Source organism: Nannobrachium achirus (assembly GCF_963921795.1).
Source record: "Nannobrachium achirus genome assembly, chromosome: 9".
Lineage (NCBI taxonomy): Eukaryota > Metazoa > Chordata > Actinopteri > Myctophiformes > Myctophidae > Nannobrachium > Nannobrachium achirus.
In genome coordinates, this window is record NC_137818.1 from 56894199 (window position 1) to 56916322 (window position 22124).

Sequence of the window (22124 nt, forward strand, 5' to 3'; positions counted from 1 at the left end):
CTCTACACCAAAGCTCTTTGCTGAAAATAGCCGATCTACACGCTCACGCCTCGCAACGCGAGACAAGAGCTTGTAGATCTATTTTTGGCATAAGTTCGGCTAGGGTTCAAGTGCTTAATATGAAAAGTTTCAATCACAAAGATTTGGACGACCCCCTGTAGTTACTCAGAAGACCCCTTGGGGGTCCTGGAGCCCCTGTTGAAGACCCCTGATCTACAACAATTTGACTGGTAGGCAACCGCCAATCGACGGGGTTAAGACAATAATCCCTTTACGTTACATACCTTAGCCTCTCCAAAGACAATGTATGCGTCTCGCGTCGTGCCGCAGGGTTCTTGTAGACATCTGGTTTGGTGATGACTAGCAGGATGTTCTGGTCACCCTGTTGACTCCCGTTACCTGCCCATCAGTTATATCATGGCAACGTAACTACACAACCCAAACCTCTATCAACGTGGTTCTAGCCCTTTAAATGTATAGTCTAAGTGATATTTTATTGGTTTAAGTTTTGTGAAAAGGTTAAAACCATGTTTGGAACTGTACACAAGTGTTTGTTCAATAACTCACCGTCTCTCCAGCTCTTTAACAGAATAAATGTTCAGGTGGGTCACCAATTTCAGCCAATCAGGAAAGAGTACTCGTTTATCAACTAATCATTCCTTTGTAATCACTTCCAATTCCACTTGTTTATCCTGTACGAGTTCTCTCCTGATTTGATCAAATTGGTATCAAGACCTGAAAATACAATTTGGGAGCATACTGTATAGCCTTGTAAACCAGCCTTCGGAAATCTACATTTCATTTGGATTCCCGGGAGGCGCTGGTTCACGAGGCTAGAGCATACACTCCTACAGAAAATCACTTACCGCACCTATAAAGATTACTTGACGTTTACAATATGTGTACAATATTTAAAGAAATGTACACTAAAATGCAGAGAACAGAACAGTCTCGTCCTTAAATACACCTACCATCAAAATAATTTCAAAATTCAATGTTTTGGACTGCAGGACCTACCATCAAAATAATTTCAAAATTCAATGTTTTGGACTGCAGGACGAATATAAGTTTTACTATCAACCACAAAAAACATCCAAATAGTTATTTTTTTTCATTTTATCAAGCCACAACTTTATTTCCATCTTGGGTATAAATTGTACAAACGAGTGTATAATTAAGTCAGCAACTGTTCTTGACAACTTCGCCTCCAGTGTCCCGTTACATCGTCAACTCCTGCAAAGGAAAACAGCGCTTATTCATATCCATCTTATTATTACATGATCAAATATGCTTTTTCATGGTTAGAATATGTTCTTCTCTTCTCAGGACATAAAAGTTGGCTTCAGTAAACTCAGAAGAACGAAAGTCAATGTATCAATCATCATTGAAGAGTTTTAGAATGTCTTGTTTAACAAAGACTGATTATATGTCACCTGCCAATAACCAGAAAAAAAAATCTTCTTCAAATCTTACCATGATTGCGTTGACAATGTCGTTGTTGTTGTTTTTCAGGGCGCGTACAGCCTTCGCCCGCGACACGTTGGCTTGCGACATGACGAGTTCAATGTCTTTCACCTCGACTCCCGTCTCGTCAACCTATAAAAATAAAACAAAGGATATATATATATATATATATAACACAACATAACACCAATCTGAATAGGGCAAAATTCTCATTTGGGCTGCCAGTGTTTACATAGCCTACGCTATGTGCACTGCATCTATATACATATACTCTTCTCAGGCCCCTTTTAGATGAAAACAGGCTTCACTGTAAACAGCTAAGAGCCGTTTAGTTTTCATTTTTTGTGGTCTTTAGATGAAAACGCAATTTGTCCCTAAACGCGGTAATTTGCATGCCAGGTCGCTAGGTGGCGCATGTCGCCATGACCGCACTGCCCAAGTTCCGTTCTACTTCCTAGCAGCCAGCAAAGAAGTCCTCCTCAGTCAGTCAACACAACGCACTGCCGACACTGCACAGGCAGACTGACTGGCTGGCTGGCTAACTAAAAATGCTTAAAAAGTTTGTTCCAGACGGTCGGAACAGACACATGTACCATACACATCCCGGGACTATATTTATTCCTTATGATACGATACAGAAAAAGGCGTTCACTTCACGTTTCGTTTCAACACAGAGGACTGGAGTCAATGCCTTTACTGCAGCTTATGGAGGGGATGTGTAAGGGGATAACCCTTACACACAGACGGCGACGAGCTATAGATGTTGGATCGTGTCATGATAAACATTATAGGCTACTGTCGCTATTTTCAGCGTCGGCTATATTTGCAGTTGTCTGCTATTTTCACAACGCACCGCGACGCGTTGTGAGCTTGTAGGTCGGCTATTTTCACAACGCACCGCGACGCGTTGTGAGCTTGTAGATCGGCTATTTTCACAACGCACCGCGACGCGTTGTGAGCTTGTAGGTCGGCTATTTTCACAACGCACCGCGACGCGTTGTGAGCTTGTAGATCGGCTATTTTCACAACGCACCGCGGTGTTGTGAGCTTGTAGATGGGCTATTTTCAAATAGCTACGGTATAAATTAGGGCTAACGTTAGCAAATAAATGTACTTAATAGTTACTTTACAGTTTACACCACTGAACTGATGTTTAAAAAGCAATTAAATTGCTCTTCATTAAGGTACAGTATGAGTATGAGCTCAAAGCTATTTATCATAGTGGCATAAAATGAAGGGGGGGAAAAAGACGATATCAATCGCCGATTATTTGTATGACAATTATAATCATCTGGAGAAATTCCTAATCGTGACAGCCCTAGGACGTCCCACATCTTATCATTTTCAGTGGTTTGCTGCGTTTACGGTATTTAGATGAAAGCGGGAGATACAAAGCGTTTTTACCTTTTCCACTTTCAAAGGGGGTTTCACTTTGTTACGGTTTCACCCCCCGAAGACGCCATTTTCGTCTAAATGACCCCCCACAAACGACTATAAATCATTACGTTTATAGTGAAGCCCGTTTTAATGTAATAGGGGCCTCAGTAAGGGAGGGTTGACTTCAGCGCGTATCACAAGGCTGCTTGAGCGCAAATCAGAAGGTCAGTGTAGTCGATGTTTTTTAAATCATCATCGAAGAATAGAAAAGTCCTACAGTAAATCATCTGTTCTAATTTTCATCTTATAAATGAGGCTCTTACCTCTTCCTCTTCGCTCTCCTCCTGTACTGTTGGCGTCTGTGTGTTTTCCTGGATGTTTGAAACGGCTTCTCCCTGTACCTTGAACTTTTCTGCGGCAGCCAACTGGGCTTGCTGGGAGAGATCCTCGATCTAGGGCACAAAGACGACAGAAATGTCACCGATGAACACAGCTTTCATCATCTACAACTATTCGACTCTGGTAGCCAACCACCCATGGGGGGGAAAAGACAAGAAAGCCCTTCTCTTACATACCTTAGCCTCACCAAAGACAATGTACGTGTCTGACGCGGGGCTCTTGTAGACGTCTGGTTTGGTGATGACGAACAAGATGTTCTTGGACTTGCGAATGGTGACCCTGGTGACTCCTGTTACCTGCCTCAACCCAAGCTTTGACATTGCCTGCATGAATAAAAAGGTATTAGGAATTTTAAGTTACAAAGCAAGAAAAATACGTTTTAAGATTAATATACTTAAAACAATGCTTTTTAACTCATGATCAAATATGTTTCTTCATGGTTAAAATGTGTCGTTCACTTCTCAGGACATAAACGTTGGCTTCAGTAAACTCAGAAGAACGAAAGTCAATGTATGAATCATCATTGAAGGGTTTTAGAATTAGAACAAATATACGTTTTAAGATGCAATGTTACCTTTCGTGCCTTCTTTTCACTACGGCTCTGTTTTGCTTTGCTTACTGGTTCCTCGTCTATTTCAGCGGCGGCAGCAAGCTGGACAAATTAAAGGAATGTTGACACTTGATGAATCAAATACAGATCTTTAAACATCTACATCTTGAAAATATATTATTTTGCAAGCATCCAAGTTGTTCAAGCTGCAGGCAAATGTGATGGGTTTCTCAAATCACATTTTAACACATTGCAAGCTTTTAGATGTCAGCTACGTACGACGGAGTAATCTGGAATTCTGTGTCTGAGTATCCAGACAGATGCGTTTATTAATCAAATTTGAACCATGATCTAACAAACAAATCAGTTAATGTGTCTTTTTAACTCCATAACTCCAAACTGGATACGGCAAAATTCCGATTTGGGCTGCCAGTGTTAATGTAGCCTATGTGCAGCACTGCATCTATACAACTATACTCTTCTCGGTACAGAAAGGTTGGCTTCAGCAAACTCAGAAGAACGAAAGTCACTGTGTCAAATCATCATCGAAGAGTCAAAAAGTCCTACAGAACGTCATCCGTTCTAATCAAACATGCCAGACCAAGCAGAATGACACAATTCAAGCTGTGCCAATCAAACCCGTTCTGGGCGAGCATGATGCAGCTCTCACCTGGGCCTGCTGCGTCTGTGTCTGTGCAGAGTCCTGTTCCTCTAGGTCTGGTACTGATTCATCGCTGTCTGACTCGGTGCCAGATCCTATAGACGGCAACCAAAGACAGGTAGATTAGTCACAACATATTGAGCTGTGGATTAGCAAATTGGGTGTCAAATAATCTGTCAAACCTGGGGGAGAAATGAATATGTGGATGATATATGAGGAACAGTGTTTATGTGAAAAGGAAAACATTATCTGAAAATCTGGTGCACTTAAGAGAAATTATTATATTAAACCGTAATCTGCAAAAGAGTTAATCATTAAAACAGCTTATATCAATTTGGATCTTGAGTATGGTATGATCAACACGAAGTAACAACCCAAATTCACACAAATATGAGTCGCCCCCCCCCCCCCCCCCCCCCAAAAAAAAAAGGTTACTATAAATTATACCTGCAGTGATAAAAAAAGAAAGAAAATTAAAGGCAAAAAAGAAAAACATTAAAAGTTACTGACTTGCTGAAGGGAAGAGACAGATTTTCGTTTCCGTCCTCAATTATTTGAGTCACCAATGACCAGACCTTTTTTACACATTACATAACATCTTTGAAACAGACCAGTTGCAAGTTAGGCTAAAAGCAAAGGTAAAGGTAAGGCAAATTCAATGCAAGTCTGTAACAGATTTCCAGAACTATTGACAAGTGGGAACAAACAAAGAGTGGACAAAGAGGAGAGAAAATAGAAATACCCTTGTCGTTCTTGATCACAGGTTCCACCTTGGTTTTAACAGGAGTGGGGGTAGGTTTTGGGGTTGAATCGATTACCTCAACCGTGGGTTTATCAGCGGCAGGTTTTGAAACAGCCTCTGCAAAAGTAAGCTTTTTGGGAGCTGGGGCTGGGGCAGCAGGTTCAACAGGAGTGGGCATAGCGGTGTCCGATGAGGGCTCAGCTGGTGCTTTGGCAGCCTCAACAGGGGCAGGTTTAGGTTCTGCAGGTGTTTCGGAAACCTCAACAGGGGCGGGTTTAGCCTCTGCTTCTACGGCAACCTCAACAAGGGCGGGTTTAGCCTCCGCTTCTACGGCAACCTCAACAGGGGCGGGTTTAGCCTCCGCTTCTACGGCAACCTCAACAGGGGCGGGTTTAGCCTCCGCTTCTACGGCAACCTCAACAGGGGCGGGTTTCGCCTCCGCTTCTACGGCAACCTCAACGGGGGCGGGTTTAGCCTCTTCAGCTGGTACAGCAACTTCAACAGGGGCGGGTTTAGCCTCTTCAGCTGGTACAGCAACCTCGACAGGGGCGGGTTTAGCCTCTTCGGCTGGAAGGGCAACCTCGACAGGGGCGGGTTTAGCCTCTTCGGCTGGAAGGGCAACCTCGACAGGGGCGGGTTTAGCCTCTTCGGCTGGAAGGGCAACCTCAACAGGGGCGGGTTTAGCCTCTTCGGCTGGAAGGGCAACCTCAACAGGGGCGGGTTTAGCCTCTTCGGCTGGAAGGGCAACCTCAACAGGGGCGGGTTTAGCCTCTTCGGCTGGAAGGGCAACCTCAACAGGGGCGGGTTTAGCCTCTTCGGCTGGAAGGGCAACTTCAACAGGGGCGGGTTTAGCCTCTTCGGCTGGAAGGGCAACCTCAACAGGGGCGGGTTTAGCCTCTTCGGCTGGAAGGGCAACCTCAACAGGGGCGGGTTTAGCCTCTTCAGCTGGAAGGGCAACCTCAACAGGGGCGGGTTTAGCCTCGGCAGCTGGTACGGCAACCTCCGCAGGAGCGGGTTTGGCCTCTGCAGCTGGCTCAGCAACCTTAATGGGTGTGGATTCGGCCTCTACAGCTGGTACAGCAACCTCAACAGGGGCAGGTTTAGCCTCTGCAGCTGGTTTAGCAACCTCAGCATGAGCAGGTTTGACCTCAACAGCTGGCACTGCCGTCTCAGCCATGGCCACTGAAATGGTTGTTTCGACGGGAACCACCTTAGTAACCTCAATTGGCTCAGGTTTCGGTTTAGCAGCCACTGCGGGCTCATCAAAATCAATGACTGGTTTAGGGGCATCTGAAGCAGACACAACTGGCAAGGGTTGTGTCACAGGGGGTATGAAAACTGGCACTTGACACTCAGGTGGAATAAGTGGAGGTAGGTCGTCATCATCTAAGGATGGCAAAACGGGTGAAGCTGCCTTAATCGCAACCTCTTTGGGAGGGCTGGTTGCAAGAGCATCTGAAAAGGAGACTGGGGCTGGGGCAGCTGGTTTTGAGGTCACTTTAAAAGCAGCCGGGGCTGCAGCAAGCTTAGTAGGGGTGGGTGAGGCTGCCTTTGGCTCAACTGGGGCTGTTTCAGCCACATCAGATGGCCCCGGCACTATTGGTTTTACCTCTGCTGGGATAGGTTCAGCTTCAGCAGGAATAGGGGCAGGCACAAAGCCCTCCGCTTTCTTTGATACCTTCCCTTGTTTGCCAGCCTTGACGACCTTTGGGGCGGAAGAGCGTCCAGGTGAGGAGGCTAGGGGAGACACTAAGGGAGAGCACGGCGAGGAAACTAGAGGAGATGCTACAGGAGGGGTGCGTGGGTTAGAGGAGGCAGTAGCTTTTGGGGAGGAGGGAGAGGAGGAAGAAGCAGACATCGAGGAGCGCTTTCTTCTTCCTGGGACAGCCTTTGGGGCAGAAGAACTCTGCCCACTCTTGGCACCTTTGTCTTTGGGCTTTGCAGGACCAGAGGCAGCATGGGGCTGCTGGGAGGGAGCTGGGGCAGGAGGTGTAGCTGGATAAAACATTGATTCATTTTATTCTGTTTCTTATTTTAAATTAAGAATGCCAAAACCATGCGGATTAAGTGATCAGAGAACAAGGGGCAAGTTGTCATTGGAAGGTTAGACCACCCCACAAAACAGTAACACTGCTGATGTAAGAAAAAACACAGAAACATACTACACATTCAGAAAGACACACTTTCATCTTTAGTTAAATTACCTCAAACCTTTTGCGAATGTGGTACTCCAAAAACAAACCAGATGCACTCACGGCACACAGAAAAGGCATTCGCAAAAACAACACTACATTACTTTTGGGATGTTTCAGGACTAGTTTAATTAGGCATGGGTGCACATTTTGTGTGTGAAAATGTGTGAGATGAATTGTAACATTATCTTAATTGAATGAAACATGTTAGTTGCAAGTTTGAGAAATGTATGGGTTCCACTTCTTGGTTCCTCTCCGATACACCAACAAATATTTTCTCGTATGTAGTTAATTTAATCACTAGGAATGTTACAATCTTTTAAATTAAAATATTTTTGAGCCAAGTGATGCGACTAGATTCGTCTTTGTTGCTGTAATGAACACATGCTTATTGGAACTTACTTTCTGATATTGCCATATTGTGAATTTTGACAGTGGTTTGCTTGTGTTAACACTCTTGAAACAGTGGGGGGAAAAAAGACTACTGTTTAAAAGTCAAATATTCCATGAGGAAAGGAACAACACATAGTGTTAAATAATGTTAAAAGTAGAAGAAAGATTACAGAAAGACATGAATATTTTCCTTCCAAGAAAAAGTTACGATAGGTTAGGTTTGTTTTGCAATAATGGACTGGTCTGCTTCAAGGAGAGATAAATGCCATTATAAGTTTTCTCCGAGTAGAACACTTGAATGCGAGTGATAAGCGAAATATTTTTAATATCTAGAACAAGAGGAAACGAAAGATCTGAAAGGTGGGGTTGAGGGTTGCAGAGATAGAAAGATTGGGGGTGGTCAGTGTTCCACCTTTTTACACAAGTTAACCCACCTGACAGGTGCCGTGTTGAGTGGGATGGACCTGCGCAATTAGACATCACCTTCGACGGGATACTCTTAGTGGGGATTATAATCGGTACTCTCTCAAGAATTTCATTTCGAGTTGCCGCGTCAGCAATCACATCAGGTTTGGTTTCAATTTCTTCAGATGCTGCAGGCTCTTGGGCATCACTTGCCTTCCCATCCACTACATCCGCACATGGCTCTTCAGAAGCAGTCACAGCATCTGCGCATGGCTCTTCGGAAGCAGGCATTGCCACATCTGCACACAGCTCTTCAGAAGCAGGCACTGCCACAACATCGGCACACAGCTCTTCAGAAGCAGGCACTGCCACAACATCCTCACTTGGCTCTTCAGAAGCAAGCACTGGCACATCTGCACATGGCTCTTCAGAAGCAAGCACTGGCACATCTGCACATGGCTCTTCAGAGACGGGTACATCGATGCATGGCTCTTCAGAGATAGGCACAGTCACATCAGCAACTGGCTCTTCAGAAGCAGGTACAGCCAAAACATCTGCACATGGCTCCTCAGGAGCAGGCACATCTGCACTTGGCTCTTCAGAAGCAGGCACATCTGCACTTGGCTCTTCAGGAGCAGGCACATCTGCACTTGGCTCTTCAGGAGCAGGCACATCTGCACTTGGCTCTTCAGGAGCAGGCCCGTCAACAGCATCTGCACATGGTTCTTCAGAAGCTGCTGCTGGTTTTTCATCAAGAGCATCTTCAGTGACTACTACTGGTTCTTCTGCTACAGCTTCCACAAGAGCATCAACTGTGACCTCTTCTGTTGCTTGGTTAGCAGGTTCTTCAAGAGCGACCACCGACTCTTGAGCCTCAACCTTTTTTTCAGTGCGAATATCAAGCGATTCAATGGCAGACACAAGAGCCGCGACAGGTTGCTGAGATTCTTCAATTACTGATGGTTCGGCGGCAGGCAATTGCAGGGAGATGGATGTGCTCTCGAGGACAGATTCGGTTTGGATCACAATAACAGGATCACCGTTAGAAGTTTCTTCAAGCAGCGGCTGAGAGTGAATAACTTGAGCGGCACTAGAGGATTCTGGCGGTGATGGATTCTCCGAAGGGGAAGTCTTGAGCACTTCAGGAATAGCCATCTCTGGTGGTGCAGAAGAACTCAACACCCCCACCACAGCTGATAAAGGGGAAAGTAGGAGGAGCAAGAGGAGCAGCATGGGGAAGGGCAGTCACAGTAGTAAACTGAGGAGCAGCTATTAAGAGATTAATGAACATGTTTTGGTGAACATAAAGGAGTGGTGCGCAATCTGTCCATGGAACCGGTGAATGTGAGAATATTCGGGGATGCAGACGTGTTGTGTGCACTCAGAATGTGTGTCCATATCCCAAAATATCATGCAGTGTCTAAATGTGACAGATTAATGAAATCCTTAAGCCCCCAAATATTATACCACCTATGGAGTTAAGCGTTGAAGTTGAAAGACTATCCATTTACTAAAACAGAAGAGGCAGGTGTCACCTCAGTTAAAATAGATATTTTACATTACAGATACAGTAAGACTTATTGGTAACCAATTACAAACATTTATAGCTTTATGAAACATCTCAAACAAGTGTTGCTTAACCTGTTAGGTGTTCAATCATTTTCCCATCCATTTCAAAAGTCAAATTGATATCAACTCATTTACTACCCCAACTCGAGATTCCAGAGATATTCCCGTTGGTCCAGGGCACCACACCCCCCGAGATGCGTTTCATTTCATTTAATCGAAAATCACGTCAAGTACGGACTCTAACATTATTCACCATTCTTGACATTTGTGGAATTTCATAAAGGAAATGAACAAATCCAATAAACTGTGCTGTACAAAAAAAAAAAAAAAAAAACCACCTACGCCATATTAATATGTTATTAATCTTGTAACCCAGTAATGTTTGTGTAGTTACTGAATCTTCATCTCCAAAATCATTTGAACCTGCAAGGCTCCCGCCCCAATCAAACTTAAGTTGTACAGTTAAAAATGAGAAATGAAAATTAATCTGGTGAAATATTTTGCTTGGATGACAATGAATGAGAAAATGACTTGAAAATGTAAAAGTTAAAATGACTATACCTAGACAAAATGCAAATAGCAAAATGTCAAAAAGAAAAAGCAGTAACCCCAGAAGGGTCCCTGAAAAATCCCTTTCAGGAAAGATTCTAAACCCCAATAAAAGATGTTATTTTCATGTGTAGTAAACAATGGTTAAAAGACATTTAAAACATGTGCACAGTGAGGTTTTACATAGGAGATAAGTCGGGCAGTGCTATCTAATCCAAGCCAGGCTAAAGGTTCCACTAACACATCTTTCCCAACAAGGTTAGGTGTTAGGTATCAATGAAAAGTCAGTGCAGTCAACTACTAAAATACCATGCATTGTGCGTCAAACCCAGTCAAAGCAAGTCACCACAGGCTATTGTGAGTTTGTGTAACAAAAGGGTCCTGGATTACCCATTCCAACTGCATCAATGGGCACCACAAAATGTGAAGATATAGCAAACTTTAGTCTTTTAAGAAGCTTGTGTTTTTCCTGGGAAATATTTCTGGCCATCCAAAAACAACTTGCCACTGATAATTGCACCAAAGACAGGTCAATACCAATTGCCTAGTGTGTAAATGTAAATTTAATAAATTACAGAGTTTGCATCCTGTGGGGAAACATTTGGCAAAAATAGCTGATCTACAAGCTCTCAACACGTCACACTGCGAGATGGTAGATCGGCTATTTATGATTTTTGTTGGTGTGTGAAAAATGATTTAATTAAGTGGTTAAAACCAGTTTAATTAACAGCTCCAAGCTCATATATGCTGACAGTTGAGATGCCATTGAGTTCTCCCACTTTGATTTTGTACAAGGTGTAAAATAGTAGTCAAACAGGTCTGCTTCTACCCTTGGCAAAGGAATAGCACGTGTATGGAGACCTGGAGGGTGTGGCATCACTAACAATAACTTTTTCATTAATACCAGAGCAAGCCAAATGATCCGGTAAAATGTATCAATGGCGACTCCAAGTGTACAGGTACTAAAGTCAGAAAGTTTGACAATGCTTTCAAAAACATAACAGTGGTGTAAGTGCTTTTTGGATGGTTTTAAAGGACTCAAAGAGTTCAATGGCCAGTCAACCATTCCTAAATATAAACCTGAAACCAAAATTCCAGCATAGTATAGGTTAGGCCTGCCTTTAGTACCCGGTTTAACAGCTGGTGATCACCAAGAGCTGTCCCATGTCTACTGCCCCCCCGCAGATGGTGCCATTTCACCGACCCGTCACCTGTTCAATCTCAACTTGCTACTGAACACAAAAATAGTTAGCCCTTATCTATTTGACAAAACATGAAAACGTGTTCTGGACGTGTGGATATGGCTTATCCATGATTCCAAAACACGTCTTCGTGTTATGCATGTTAACTGGCCACGAACACAGCTTTATGCCAACAACACTGTCAACAAGTTATTAAAGAGTTCCAGGACCCTGTCAGTGTGCTTCTGTTTTTTTTAGTATAATAAAAGCGTGCAAGTTAAGCAAAGTGAATACATACCGGTCTCGACTTGAGGCTGCTGCATCTCCTGCTCGGTGACCGGGACAGTTTCTGTGGCTTCGCCAGGCATAGTTGCTGAAAAGAAAAACAGAGGCTTGTTTTAGGCTCAAGTAACATTTAACAGTAAAACTAAATAAAAAGGACATAAGCTAAAACATCGCACCAACCCTCACTGTCATACTATGGCAGCATACTATGGTAGGAGTTCTCAACTTTTTTTGGCTCGGGGCACCCGTCAATAACTTTCATCTAAAACAGGCACCCCTGAATTACACTTATTTTTTAAAATATTATGTCATGTTACACTACGTAAACATGCAAATCTCTCACCCTATGATACAGTTTATGTCAAGGAGTAAAACTTCACAAAGAATATCCGTTTCCGTAGGAACAGACTGAAAATGTTATAGCCTACTTGACATTTAACCCCTTAAACCCCAGCTCAGCTTGTAGATCTGCCATTTTTGGTGAAGATAGTTGGTGACTTGGTGTAGATGGAAAAGGCACTTGTCAAGTACAGTGCAACTCAAGTCCGTTTCACTAAAAGTCCAGAGGGTTTAAGTGGTTTGCCTGCCGTGAAGTGATGTTGATATTACCACAGTATACTGAGTAACCAGTCCACTCGCCCGATTATTCACACTCGCCCTAATAATTCCTGAACTGGTGCCACGACGGCACCCACTTTAAGAAACCTTGTACTATGGAACTTAAAACACTTTGGCATTAACACTGATCGTTATCGTAGTAGTCGCAGAAAGCAGAACCCATGCTTCAGCTCTAGCAGCTAGCTAGCCTAGCAGCGCTGTCTATCCAAACGTTAGCCTCCGAGGAAGGGAAGCTAGTCACGTACGACAAATAACGCATGTGATTTTCTCACACATTGACACAGGTTTGAGCAGCTTGACAGTCGCCCCACCGACGTCAACCCGGCGTTAATGTCATAATGTTGACTCGAGGCCTTGACAACTTTCTCAGGCTTGATAACGAGAGCCTTCTGTCTGGCGTTGGGAGCTTGACAAGTCGCGTTCCCCCATTTTGATGTCAGCAATCGGCTAGCTAACAGCCTGTTTTACACCGTAAACATTAACTAAACGTGTAAATGTTTACACGAGCAGAAAGACCACAAACTCCGCTAACAGTTTGGACGTGTATCACGCACCTTAACGTCCAATAATCAGTGGATGTTGTTAGATTATCCGAGGAGACACTCACCGACTCAGGATGCTATATCCAAGATGGCTGGGAAAGAGAACATCTAACCCCTGTCGCCGTGAGGTAATATCCGGTTTAATAATAATAACGTTGTTCTTCCGGGTCGTTTCTGGAAAAAAGTACGCATGTTTTACAAAATGTATCAATACTGCAGTGTAAGTAAAAGTCCAAACAAAGTTTTGATATCAAAATGTACTCAAAGTACCAAGAGTAGAAAGTACCCATTATGCCGAATGATGTATACAAATATTTTGAAAATAGCAGATCAGGCCATTTTCAAGTGGCTAATGTATTATAAACATCTAAATCTACAAAGTAACTTGTAAATAAAGTTCATAATTGTAGTGGAGTAAAAGTATAATATTTGAATCCGAGATGTAGTGGAGTAGAAGCCAAAGTATTGGTGGTAATTGGAAATACTCCAGTAAAGTAAAGGTAGGCTACCTCAAAATTTTATTAAAGTAAAATACTTAGTAGGCTAAATATACTTAGTTACTTTCCACCACTGGTTATTTGTCGCCTCTTTGGCTATGTTCTCTGGTTTGCAGTATAGTCTCTTCTTTTCTTTTTTTTATCCATAATTACACCCCTGGGTTTATCCAGTTTTATTTTGTATCTATGGTTTGGTCAAGGAGTTTTTAATCACGCAATCTTTTCTCTACAGAATGCGGGTGTAGTGCGACATCTAGTGACTGAATGTTGTCCATGCTAGTTGATTCTCAAACATTTTCATGTCAAGTGTGTTGAAAATTATTCCAAGATTTCTTTCAATATGGAAAAATAGTAGGCCTAGTCGATGCAATCATTTCAAGTGGATACAATTATTTTAAAGCTTAATTAACTAATTTTGCTGGGGAGCCCCTGGAAACAACTCAAGGACCCCTGGGGGTCCCTGCCCAGACCTCTTTGAGAACCACTGGTCTATACCTTTCTTTTACAGACACTGTATAAATGGCTAAATTAGAACACTATTATTGACCAGGGTCCATAAACATGACTCTGACGACTTGCTTCCTCTTGCAGATGGCTGGCTATACACAAATAAACAATTAGTCATGTTGGCATTCAAAGCCATAACCTTAAAAAGACAAAGTTGTATAAAGAGGGTTTATTTGAGAAAATTGGTTACGTAAGACTGTACAATTGAACATATAGACCCAACATAGTGAAAAACAATACCAAATAACCATATGTATACTACAAAATTATAAAGATAGGGAAAATAAGAATATTGAGTGTGTGTCTCAGATTAGCCAATCGCTTAGGTGTAGCAGCATTTTACAAGAAAAAGTCAGGCTCTGCACCACAGAATTAAATTAAATTATGTGTCACCATTATCAGTTTCCCAAATCTGTCCATATGCCATATAGTACACATTGTTACTGGGAACTGCATAGCATTCTGATGGTCAGGAGTTCCAGTTCAGAAGTCCTTCTGAAGATCTATTAAAAAAAAGAATATGAAAAAATAAACAACAATAAATTACCAATACAAAACAAATAATAAAATAAAACCAAAAACGAATACTTACCACTTTTTCTAAGAAGCTCTCCTTTGCGTGAACGGGCCAGTCCGTCCAGAAACTGATCAAAGCATTTCACATACTTGGCCAGGCTTGTTCTTTTGTAATCTGTAAGAACAGTAAAGCCCTTTGTGAGTAGACATAATGTGAGTAGACACAAACTGTTAGAAGCTTTCTTGGGGATTAAGACAGTTTATTACAAGATATAACCACACATGTATAAACAATGTATATTAGTCAAACAGAAGACTGTTGCACCTCTGATCTTCCGTTTCTCGGTTGCATCCATGTCCATTTCTTTCTCCTTGGTGTCCTCCTCTGCCTCCTCCTCCTTCTCCTCTTCCTCGCCGTCTATCGGTCGATCTAGTTCCTCACAGATCTGACTGTGAAAAGGTTAACGAAATCAGCTCCGGTCAATATCGCAAGTTCAACACAACACATACTCTTATGCATTGCACAAAAGAGCAACACAGGACCCTGAATGACAGCTTACCTGATAGTGGGCACAGCGAAAGGATCAAACTTCTCTAATTCTTTTAGGTCAATGGGAACAGAAATACGTCCTGAAGGTAAACAAGACAAGAGACAGCCAGGGTCAGCCATTCGATACAGCTACAACAGACATACAACCAGGACCTTTATTAACAACTTAAACCCTATACTTAGTCAACCGGGATCCTCCAGTGCTCTATACGATGTGATTTTCACATCGACCCAATTGGAACACTAAAGGCTAGGTTGTGTATACCACGTCTTTCTTACGATTACTAATGCTGCTACAATATCTGAGGAACCGAACAAAAATAAATGTTACTCTTATAGACATGTACACAAGACGTAAAGCGAAAGACCATCTTGTACCGTGGGTTCATGTGGTTAAAAAGACCACTGTGCTCACCTGTTTTGGGGTGTACACTGAAAGGACTCTTCAGTAAATGGTTCACCCCTTTACTGACGTTCACATCAAGTCGTGGGTAACAGTACTGCAGCATGATCTCTTTATCAAAGTATTGGCCCTTCTTGACAGTAGCCTGAAAGAGGAAGAATTATAGCGTTAACGCTACACATTTATGCTATAATTCTATGATGAGAGGATACGTTGTGACTGTGACACGTTCATGTTTATCTACCCGTTTGCCTTTGGCTTGAGCTGTGAGCCTTCCCCAACGCTTCTCTGGGTTCTTCTCATTCTCGAAATACTGGAGCAGATCCTTTCTGACATGTGAGAACTTAGTTAAGGTTAAGATCAGATCCGGTCAACTTAGAAAATGTTCCTGTACACTAACAATGTTGTTCCCTTTGTCGCTTTGTGTTAGGACAGCAGAAGAAATATGTATATGACCAATCTGTTCCTCTTTCTTGCCCATAAATGAAATAGATGGAATTGCCATCTTTCAATCTATGTCTATATTTCAGGTAGATGAGAGACAGGATATGTAGGAGAGGTGTGCACCTCGGGTATGTTTTGAACAGGGAAAGAACTATAACCTTATTCCTATGATACATGCTATAACTTGGTGATGCCAAGTTCACTTCTGGGACACAAACCTGGGCCTCTGTGATGGTGGCAGAATGTTTTATCTCAACAATACCCGGACCCCCGTCCCTGGCTGTCTGAAGTAATGTTGTGGAATTAATGAATTTGCCATGTTTACATGTGTGGGTATTGGGTAACATTACTATTTTAGAAAGGATATCATCAGGTACAAGTGCCAGCACTTTCTCTGCTGATTCCTTGCTGCCCAATATGTCTTGTCCATGCAGTGCATATTGAGGAAAGTAGCGTTCCACTACCGCCAGTGATTCCCTGTAGCAATTACAAGAAAATATAATGTTCAGCCACACAAGTTACGAATGTCTCATTGAGGTATTATATTATCATTATTATGAGATATATCAATATAAGCAACTTGATTAAAACAATCCTCCTTAGAGGTGTACATACAGTAGCTGAGCTGAGCTCAAAAGCAATCCTCATTATTCTACAATCGATAGTTCGGACCTTTTTGATCACCAAATTGCACCACATGTCAGATATTGAATTGTAGATAGAATACAGTATATGACGATTCCTAGCCTAGTGCTGTGATTTGACGACAATACAGTGTGTTGGTTGACTCATAGCAGTTCACATATGCATACCCGCAGTACATACAAATCATGGGATTATTACTTACTTGATGAAAGGATGCATTGGATCTGTCAGCATTACTTTCCTCACATTCTCTGAGCCACCCTATACAACAGCCATCACACATGAAAAGAAACATCAGCTTCTTCATGACAACTAAAGCTTAATTTACACCTTGACATGAAACAGTTTGAGGATCGCTGCTTTACAGATCCATTGTGAGGAGGTATATGAAAGGTTGTCACCTTCACCAGGCTGAGGTACTCTGCCACAGCAGAGCGGCCCGCCACAGACAGCTTCCTGGCAGCTTCATCACACACCCAGCAATGAACTCCTCTTCTGCCCGAGTACACCCACAGGCAGTGTCGGAAACCAAAGTCATCTGGAACATTGCAAAATTATAAACTGCCCTTTAAGCTATTATTTACAGTTACACACCATTGTGACAAATTTCAAATCCATGAAAGATGAGCAGACACAAGCAGATGCTCAGCTCAATATCAAAACAACACAAAATGATTGTTTCCTTTAACTTACCCCGAAGGGCTCTGTCAAGTATACGGATCGCGATAGTCATCAGGGTCCAGCACTTGGAACAAATGTCTGCAGCACTGAAATGAAAATATTGCATGGTATTGATTTGCTCCTCTCCTTTTAATATTAATGTGTATGTGTGTGTGTGTGTGTGTGTGTGTGTGTGTGTGTGTGTGTGTGTGTGTGTGTGTGTGTGTGTGTGTGTGTGTGTGTGTGTGTGTGGGGAGGCTCTCTCCATTCCGACATGTCGCCACTCCGAAATTGACTTCTTATTGTCGGAGTGGCGACACTCCCATGGGGGTTCGGTTTAGGGTTAGGGTTAGAGATAGGGTTAGTGTCGGAATGGAGACATGTCGGAAAGGAGACATGTCGGAGTGGAGAGATGCACCCATGTGTGTGTGTGTGTGTGTGTGTGTGTGTGTGTGTGTGTGTGTGTGTGTGTGTGTGTGTGTGTGTGTGTGTGTGTGAGACAGTGCAACATTGTACAAACGCTTGTCTTCCAGCTAAACACTATTGTTCAGTTACCTGCAGCAACTTCTGACGTCATCGTAATCTGTCATGTCAATATCAAAGACCAACTCTTTCTCCAGAGCCGTGAAGGTACCAGACTTCACAGTGTTGTGTTGATTGGGCTGTGTGTGGATGAAAGAACAAAGACTATGTTAGCATCATCTATATTCTAAACATTATGCATTCAGTATGATTTGTTCAAACCACTTGCCTCTTAAGTTTAAGCCCCATCTGTGACCAGTTCTGGTTAGTGTAGCAGAGTGGCTCAGAGCCTCTGCCAGAAGACCAAAAGCCAAGGGGTTGACTTTCAGGTTGCCCGACTGACAGATGCATTCCATCTTCATTAAATATGATTGGCTATGGCTATTCATGTACAACAATGCTACCTTTTTACTAGCTGCAGTTGCACTGATTCTGTTTTTCAAAGTGACTGTCGCCACTCGGCACGGCAGTTATCGATTGGATTTAACACTCATTTGTTCTACAAGAACATGACCTGTTCTTGCCAAACAGGCAAGTGCCTCTGAGATCTTCGTGTCAACTCCTGCTAATATCTCCCCTGCAGGGAATAATAGTGAACCCTATTTCGGCTTGCATGCACCCACTTAAACATCAGTACAGTGCAAGTAAAAACATTTAATTGGACGCACCAGTGCTATGTGTGGGTGCACCTATGGAAAACTTGGGTGCACCAGTTGCAACCAACTGAAGGGTCAGTCTGGAATGCCCTGGCCAAGGGAGAATCCACTTTCGGCTATGCCTTCCTGCACGGGAGACCCAGGTTCGGATCCTGCCGGGTTCTACCCAAGCATGCATACAGTACATGCTTGCACAGCAAGAAAAACAATGTTTTTCAGTATCTCGGCTACATTGAAAAAGAAAATGAGGGCCTGCCCCTCAGCTGTAGTTGAAATATCGGTTATGGTGATGATGAAAGTGACAAGAGAGGACCGTGGAAACAATGGGGAGAAGCAAGAAAGCAAGCAATCACCCTGTGACTGTACACAGCTCCCAGGTCGATCTTGTACGGGTTCATCTTCTGCATCTCCTTCTCCAGGTCGCCCTGTGTGCTGAAGGACTGGTAGCGCACGTAGATGTCATCTCTCAGCGTGAAGGAGAACTCGCGATTCTGGAAGTAGTTCTTGTACACTGAAGTTTGGAAAAGGAAAATACATAATTATCCTGGCTGTCACTAAGGTTAACTGGTTGGGATCTTGAGATTGAAGGCTCATAAAGCATTTTTGAACATCTTCAAATCTTGAAGGTGCTTCTCTTCTGGGGGTCCCTGGCACAAAACATTTTCAGATGGGGGTCTGCAGCCAAATATATATTAATTTGGGGATTCTTGGCTCAAAATAGTTTTAGAGCCAATGTCATAAAGGACTATAAAGTGAGTGGATTTGGTGACCGTACTCAACAGACCGATACGATTTTGAATCTTGAGTTCAGTCACGATTCACAAACTTCATCTTGTAAATAATCCTTTTTCCAAACATGAGTTAGATAATAAACCATCTTAGATAAAGCCACTAGCTACTACTAGATTACTTATTGCCCAGCTTAAACCTAATTGGTTTTTTTTGGGGACCCCAGGTGTCATTGAGCAGGTTCCAAGGGGTCACCAGCAAAATTAGGAACAGTTGAGCTAGCAGATCTGTATTTTGTTTGCCTATGACATGCCTAGTCCTGGATCAAGACTATCATATATGTATTGTATTGATTTTTACAGAAAGTAAATTAACATAAAAAAATACATCAAATGTAAAAACTAAAGGCTTGGTCCAAGGCTATGACATGCCCAAATACTATGGGCGGATGCCAGGTTGAAAGTGGTTAATTTGAATAATTTAGAATAATCTAGAAGCCAATTCTATCAATGAGAGAATGCACTATAATGACTATTCAGATTCTGTCTCTCCACCTATGCTGCATAGACAGACAGTTGGAAAATTATGTAGTAGGCCTACCTAAAACAACTAATCTGTAACTGAGAGTGTACACATGGAACCAAATCTGGTTCTCAGAGTCAAGGGGGTCCTTGAAATGAAAACGTTTGAGGATCTTTTACATGACAATGGTTTGAGCACCAGAAAGCTTTTATTTATTTACCCAGACCAGACAACAAAACAGTCTCACCTCCTCCATAGTTGAGCCAGCGGTAGTACTGTGAGAAGGGGAACAGCCTCCTGTAGTACAGAGGCAACAAGTCCGGCAGAGCGGCTTGATCATAGTCTGCATTAACTGGCATGATGTCTACAGTGGAGCAGCTGATTATGATTGGGTGGCGAGCAAAAAAGAAATGATGATCAAATGTTATGAAGAAATTAATGATCAGCCGCTGTCAGATTCGTGTTGTTTATGCTCCGAGCGCGCGAAAAAGTCTGAAAAGGAAGTTAACATCCGGTTAAACAAGGTCTGGTCAGTTACATCTTTACTAAGCGACGATTGTTATCATCCGGGGCTGATTCAGGAGTTAACTTTTTTCCATTGCACAAAGCTTGTAGGCCTATTTAGATTTAGAGTATTGCCCAAGCGAGGAACAGAACAATATTATCATAAAGCTTGTTTTGGAAAAGTCATTAACTCGTTGACGCAGTCGCAGCGGCGGAGAGAGAGAGTAAGATTGTCTGTGACGTGACGTCAATAACTTATCCTTGGTATGTATATTATTTTCTAGATGTGTTCTTCATGTTGTAAATTCCAGCAGGACGTGAGAGACATTGCCACCACGTGGCTTCTCACAAAAATACACTATATTTTATGTATTGTGCTAATAATAACACATGTAAAACATGGTCACAAATTAAATAACACAACATGTAGACATAAGGAACGTTGGACAAAATACTTATAAAACTTATACAAAAAAATAAATAATACAAAGCCAACATTTTTGTCCTGGTAGCTAGCTATCAATAAATGTACACTTAAGCATGTGAAATTTAGCACACAAAACATTTTAATAATTTGATTCCTACAGTAGGCCTACAACAATGGAAATTAGCTCTTAAGCTTTTCTTTTTGTTTTATTAATTTGACAGACATGTATAAATATCATGTATATGCATTTTTGTCAATAAAGATGTCAATCAATATATTATATATATGTGTGTGTGTGTGACACCGTGTGTGTGTGTGTGTGTGTGTGTGTGTGTGTGTGTGTGTGTGTGTGTGTGTGTGTGTGTGTGTGTGTGTGTGTGTGTGTAAATGTGTATATAATATATATATGCCCAAAGACAGTTAGATTGTCCACAATTCTAAACTGTCATGCAGACCTACTAAAGGAACTTTATTACTTAGTTTTCGGTGATATCATCACCAGGAGGATAAAGCCTCACTGATGGATTCTGCAGCATTATGGTTTTATACTCAGTTTTTTTGATTGATTGATTGATTGATTGATTGATTGATTGAAACTTTATTAATCAGAAATGTAAACAGCAAGAGGTACAGTTAGACATTAAAGGTGATACACCATGCATTTAAAAAAGTATTTATGTCATATTGTTGTCAATAAAGGCATACAAGCCACACACAAAAAAAACATCTTTAAAAAAAGTCCTGGGACTTGTATTCAATTCACCAACATAGAATAAAAAAAGAACACAATAATACATACTGTACATGTCATCATCAAAAGGGAAACACGTCTGCAGTGAATGACCCCTCCTTTCTATGGGATATTGCATTTACCTCACCTTGTGGTCTCCTGATATATAGTTTAGTTTTGAAAGAAACCAGCACTTGATTCACATTTTTCAATGGATGGTGTCAGGGCATTCCGCATTTTGGTGGCAGTTAAACGGTGTCAGACCGCCATTCCGAAACACCTCCATTCCGAAACAGGGTTAGGGTTAGGGTTAGGGTTAGGGGTAGGGTTAGGGGTAGGGTTAGGGTTAGTTAGGGTTAGGGTTAGGGTAAGGGTTAGGGTTAGGGTTAGGGTAAGGGTTAGGGTTAGAAGTCAATGTTCGGAATGGGGTGTTTCGGAATGGCGGGGTGTAACCCAGTTAAACATGGATTAACATACACACACTGCTAGGGGCTTTTAAGCCGTGACATCATTTTGTAGGCAGAGGAGAACTCTGCCCCCAGAGCATTTTCTGTCCCTCGCTATTTCAACAGATCTGAGACAAAAATAACGACTAAAGTATAATTCTAACACTTTCCTTTCAACAACAAAGAGAAGAAAAATGTGTAAATAGTAAAAATAGTAAAAAGGTTCACGGAAACTGGGGGCAGACATTCTCCTCTGCCTACAAAATGATGTCATACTTAACAGCCCCATTAGGCTACTAAATAGTATTTATAGGAGTCATTCAGAGCAGGAGGTAACTTAGTGGCTGAAGGACTTTGCATTCCCCAAAACAAAAAGAAAAGCTAGGTCACTATCGCAATCTTTCTTCATTCTTTAGGTACAACTGGCTCAACCAATTTG

General features: G+C 42.3%; 2 protein-coding genes across 5 annotated transcripts; both read right to left on the reverse strand.

Moving 5' to 3' along the window:
- Nucleotides 1-1101: 1101 nt before the first annotated feature.
- LOC308291255 (nascent polypeptide-associated complex subunit alpha) lies at nucleotides 1102-13055 on the reverse strand. Of its 4 annotated transcripts, none has more exons than XM_080733232.1 (9): nucleotides 12993-13044; nucleotides 11781-11855; nucleotides 8213-9376; nucleotides 4461-4546; nucleotides 3815-3892; nucleotides 3417-3563; nucleotides 3165-3293; nucleotides 1474-1596; nucleotides 1102-1233 (listed from the first exon to the last, which is right to left on the reverse strand). In XM_080733232.1, exons 2-9 carry the CDS (start codon nucleotides 11848-11850, stop codon nucleotides 1219-1221), a joined length of 1812 nt encoding a protein of 603 aa, XP_080589358.1. In that variant the 5' UTR covers nucleotides 11851-11855; nucleotides 12993-13044; the 3' UTR covers nucleotides 1102-1218. The 4 variants fall into 4 exon arrangements, with proteins under 4 accessions (XP_080589358.1, XP_080589359.1, XP_080589360.1 ...); XM_080733233.1 differs by having other exon boundaries at nucleotides 12940-13043; XM_080733234.1 differs by lacking the exon at nucleotides 8213-9376 and having other exon boundaries at nucleotides 12993-13055.
- A 1098-nt stretch (nucleotides 13056-14153) lies between these two features.
- prim1 (DNA primase subunit 1) lies at nucleotides 14154-20035 on the reverse strand. The gene is made up of 13 exons (XM_080733722.1): nucleotides 19826-20035; nucleotides 18681-18838; nucleotides 17705-17811; nucleotides 17183-17256; nucleotides 16891-17027; nucleotides 16692-16750; nucleotides 16210-16321; nucleotides 15645-15734; nucleotides 15413-15545; nucleotides 15008-15077; nucleotides 14773-14897; nucleotides 14524-14622; nucleotides 14154-14434 (listed from the first exon to the last, which is right to left on the reverse strand). Exons 1-13 carry the CDS (start codon nucleotides 19935-19937, stop codon nucleotides 14415-14417), a joined length of 1296 nt encoding a protein of 431 aa, XP_080589848.1. The 5' UTR covers nucleotides 19938-20035; the 3' UTR covers nucleotides 14154-14414.
- Between the last annotated feature and the right edge of the window lie 2089 nt (nucleotides 20036-22124).

Coding starts and splice junctions, on each gene's coding strand:
- LOC308291255 (XM_080733232.1), bottom strand. CDS start 11,850: ATGCCTGGCGAAGCCACAGAAACTGTCCCGGTCACCGAGCAGGAGATG. Junction 9,377..11,780: donor GCAGCCTCAAGTCGAGACCG/GTATGTATTCAC, acceptor CCCCTTTATCAG/CTGTGGTGGGGGTGTTGAGT. Junction 1,597..3,164: donor AGGAGAGCGAAGAGGAAGAG/GTAAGAGCCTCA, acceptor TTATTTTTATAG/GTTGACGAGACGGGAGTCGA.
- prim1 (XM_080733722.1), bottom strand. CDS start 19,937: ATGCCAGTTAATGCAGACTATGATCAAGCCGCTCTGCCGGACTTGTTG. Junction 15,078..15,412: donor CAGTGTACACCCCAAAACAG/GTGAGCACAGTG, acceptor GTTTACCTTCAG/GACGTATTTCTGTTCCCATT. Junction 14,898..15,007: donor TTCGCTGTGCCCACTATCAG/GTAAGCTGTCAT, acceptor ACCTTTTCACAG/TCAGATCTGTGAGGAACTAG.